This window comes from Coregonus clupeaformis, chromosome 10, assembly GCF_020615455.1.
Source record: "Coregonus clupeaformis isolate EN_2021a chromosome 10, ASM2061545v1, whole genome shotgun sequence".
Lineage (NCBI taxonomy): Eukaryota > Metazoa > Chordata > Actinopteri > Salmoniformes > Salmonidae > Coregonus > Coregonus clupeaformis.
The window spans coordinates 16,040,720-16,044,095 of record NC_059201.1 but is presented as its reverse complement, the minus strand read 5'-3'; the positions used below and the strand labels follow the sequence as shown (position 1 = coordinate 16,044,095).

General features: G+C 45.9%; 1 protein-coding gene across 2 annotated transcripts; it reads left to right on the top strand.

Annotated features, from left to right (window-relative positions):
* The first annotated feature begins 829 nt into the window (after window positions 1-829).
* On the top strand, window positions 830-3,170 carry LOC121575218 (caveolin-2). 2 transcript variants are annotated; one of them, XM_041888178.2, is made up of 3 exons: window positions 830-1,210; window positions 2,223-2,425; window positions 2,807-3,170. In XM_041888178.2, the coding sequence occupies exons 1-3, from the start codon at window positions 965-967 to the stop codon at window positions 2,955-2,957; spliced, it is 600 nt and encodes a 199-aa protein (XP_041744112.1). In that variant the 5' UTR covers window positions 830-964; the 3' UTR covers window positions 2,958-3,170. The 2 variants fall into 2 exon arrangements, with proteins under 2 accessions (XP_041744112.1, XP_041744113.1); XM_041888179.1 differs by having other exon boundaries at window positions 833-1,210; window positions 2,238-2,425.
* The last annotated feature ends 206 nt before the right edge of the window (window positions 3,171-3,376 follow it).

The window sequence follows — 3,376 nt, the reverse complement described above, 5'->3', positions numbered from 1 at the left end:
CTATGTCTGGCACAAACCCAACACCTCTCATCACCCCGAGATCATCATCCCCACAGTGAAGCATGGTGGTGGCAGCATCATACTGTGGGGATGTTTTTCATTGGCAGGGACTGGGAAACTGGTCAGAATTGAAGGAATGATGGATGGCGCTAAATACAGGGAAATTCTTGTGGGAAACCTGTTTCAGTCTTCCAGAGATTTGAGACTGGGACGGAGGTTCACCTTCCAGCAGGACAATGACCCTAAGCATACTGCTAAAGCAACACTTGAGTGGTTTAAGGGGAAACATTTAAATGTCTTGGAATGGCCTAGTCAAAGCCCAGACCTCAATCCAATTGAGAATCTGTGGTATGACTTAAAGATTGCTGTACACCAGCGGAACCCATCCAACTTGAAGGAGCTGGAGCAGTTTTGCCTTGAAGAATGGGCAAAAATCCCAGTGGCTAGATGTGTCAAGCTTATAGAGACATACCCCAAGAAACTTGCAGCTGTAATTGCTGCAAAAGGTGGCTCTACAAAGTATTGACTTTGGGGGGGGTGAATAGTTATGCACGCTCAAGTTTTCTGTTTTTTTGTAAGGCAACAAAATAGGAAAAATGCGAAGGGGCGTGAATACTTTCGCATGCCACTCTATTTTTGGTTTATCATTCTCTAATTTTACATTGTGGTGAACAGCTCCTTGTTTAGGAAAGTTCTCACACAGGTCAAATTAGCTCTTTCATTTGGCCTGTCAGTTGTAGAATGTCATAAGTTATGTGCCTGTGGAAGCCAATTTGGCCATTCCACAGTGAGGGAGTATGCACTGATGCAGTCACCCGTCCACTATGTCCCACCGGGGTGCCAGTGACTGGGCTGCTGAGGCGAAAGGAGTGGGATTGGTCTACAGTGGTCAACCTCCAGAGCGACCCCCCTTCATCCTCTCTCCCAGCCCAGTGAGGGTGCACGCCACCGAGGCACACACACCATGACCACGGGGCGTACGCCAGCCGAGACCAGGCTAGACCTGGAGGACATAGAGGAGCAGGAGGAGACCCCTCTGTGGGTCCCACCCCTGGGGATCCCTCCAGGCAGACACACTGCAGAGGGACTACTGGAGGAAGTAGTGGAGGTAGAGGCAGAGGAACCAGCCCAGGAGGAGGACTCCACCCACAGTGACACCAGGCTTCTGGTCAAGGACAGGGACCCAAGGGGAGTCAACAAGTGTCTAAAGGTAACTGACACACACGGCAGCACAGCCTGGTAAACAGCGAGGTAAAGTGGAGGTTTAGACAGACAGACAGCACTCTGTGGGAGATAAAAGCACTGTGTGTGTTTGCCCATACTCCACATACAGTACCACACATCCCCTGTCTGTTGACTCCAGATAATGGAAGGGGAGGTTTAAACACAGGGACGAAGTAAGAGAGACACTATGGAAACAATCCCGTAATGATGTTCTGTGATACTCTGGTAATGTTATGGTTGAGATAGGAAGTAATTTGGAAGGATTTTGGTAGCATACATAGTGCTGTGTACACCATGAGCCGTTAATGGTAAACTTGTTATGTAATATACAATGTATACATTGTTCAGTGGTATGGATTAACTGCCTAGGATTTTATTGAGATGAGCACTCATTTATCTCAAAGCCCATATATTTAATGGTACACTGGACATAAATCTGGAGGCAATGGGGAGGGAGATCTGCCATCCAACGAAGTGGAATCTGATGTTGGAAAGTGGTGTGTTGAGCGATATTGACCTCGTGTGGACACAGTTAGAACTGTGCCTTGTGTGTCATCTCAAAGATCAGTACTCCTCTCCCGCTGTGACCATATGAGTGATGATTCAGGGCTCTATTTAATCTGTATCGCTGAAGCGTTACAGATTGGGCAATAGAAATGTAAAGGTAATTTCCGATTGAGCCAACATATGCAGCGTTTACCGTGAATGCAGTCTCTGCTAACGCGGCAACTTTGACTTAAAATTGTAATCATGCTGTGATGCTGAACTTCAGTGATACAGATTGAATAGAGCCTTCAGTCTCATTGTAATGTGGTTACTTCAGTAAGTGCTACAATACATATCTATGGTTCCCCTGCATCCAAGTTCTGAATGTTATTGGGGGGAAAATACCGAATTTATGGAGAACGTCCTTTTTCTCACCATCCCTATACATAGACCTTCACTAAAGCCCCATGCTAAAGAGAGCTCCCACCAGGCCATGCCCTGACTGACTGTAGACTGTGTCTCCTGAGGTGACCTTTGAGGACGTGATAGCAGAGCCCCCCTCGGTGCGGAGCTTCGATAAGGTGTGGCTGTGGAGCCACGCCCTATTTGAGGTGTCCCGTCTCTGGTGCTACCGGCTCATCTCCCTCCTCCTGGCCGTGCCCATCTCTCTGGTGGCAGGGATCCTCTTCGCTGTCCTCAGCTGCCTGCATATCTGGTGGGTCCTCTCACCTTTGAACTCCTCTGACGTGATCTATTCAATGTCTTCAGTTAGTGCTTAATGGAGTTTAATGATGTGCTTGTGGTTTAAATGCATGGTGTATAGTATAAAGGCTCTATTCAATCTGTATTGCGGAAGTTCATCTTTACAGCGTGATTTACATTTAAAGCAATGTTGCCACTTTAGCGGAGACTGCATTCACGGTAAATGCTGCATATGTCGGCTCAATCAGAAACTACCTTTAAATGTATATTGTGGAATCTGTAACGATTTAGCTTTACAGATTGAATAGAGCCCTAAATTATCTTAAAGAGACATTGACCTGGCCTGTTTATGCTCACTCTTTGTCTGTCTGTCTGTCTGTTTGTCTGTCTCCAGGCTGATCATGCCCTGTATGCAGCTCTTCCTGATCAACATGCACTGGGTTCAGACTGTGTGGGGCAGTGTATTGGACATCGCCATCGCCCCGTTCTTTAAGAGTATGGGGATGTGCTGCGGTAGCATCAACGTCCGACTGGCAAGGGACTGATGTTGGGCTCTGCCACCTTCTATGGGAGTGTGGAGGAAGTGGGCTGGGTTGGGTTGACGCACACTACATATGAAGTGGTCGTTTGCAATCATGTCTCAATCTCAAATAAAAATGATGTTGCTGCCTTCTACTCTGCAAAGAACAAATTGAAAAAAGTAGAACTTGTAATTTTTTTGTAAATATATTAAATTAAATTACATGAATTAGACAGTATCTAGAAATGATGTAATTTTTCTGTTTTTTCTATTTTGCTTAGTACATTCACAACTATAATTGGTTTAGGACTATCGTAGTCAATTTCATCTCTAAACCACAGTTTAAAAGAAAGTTGTTAGCAATTTAGATTAAACATAATGCAGCACACATACGTGCAAGTGCACACGCGCGCGCGCACACACACACACACACTCCACATTCCA

Bases quoted from the DNA above. Each gene is read 5' to 3' on its own strand.
- LOC121575218 (XM_041888178.2), top strand. From the start codon at position 965: ATGACCACGGGGCGTACGCCAGCCGAGACCAGGCTAGACCTGGAGGAC. The intron at 1,211-2,222 runs GTAACTGACACA...GACTGACTGTAG, and splicing joins GAGTCAACAAGTGTCTAAAG to ACTGTGTCTCCTGAGGTGAC. The intron at 2,426-2,806 runs GTGGGTCCTCTC...GTCTGTCTCCAG, and splicing joins CTCAGCTGCCTGCATATCTG to GCTGATCATGCCCTGTATGC.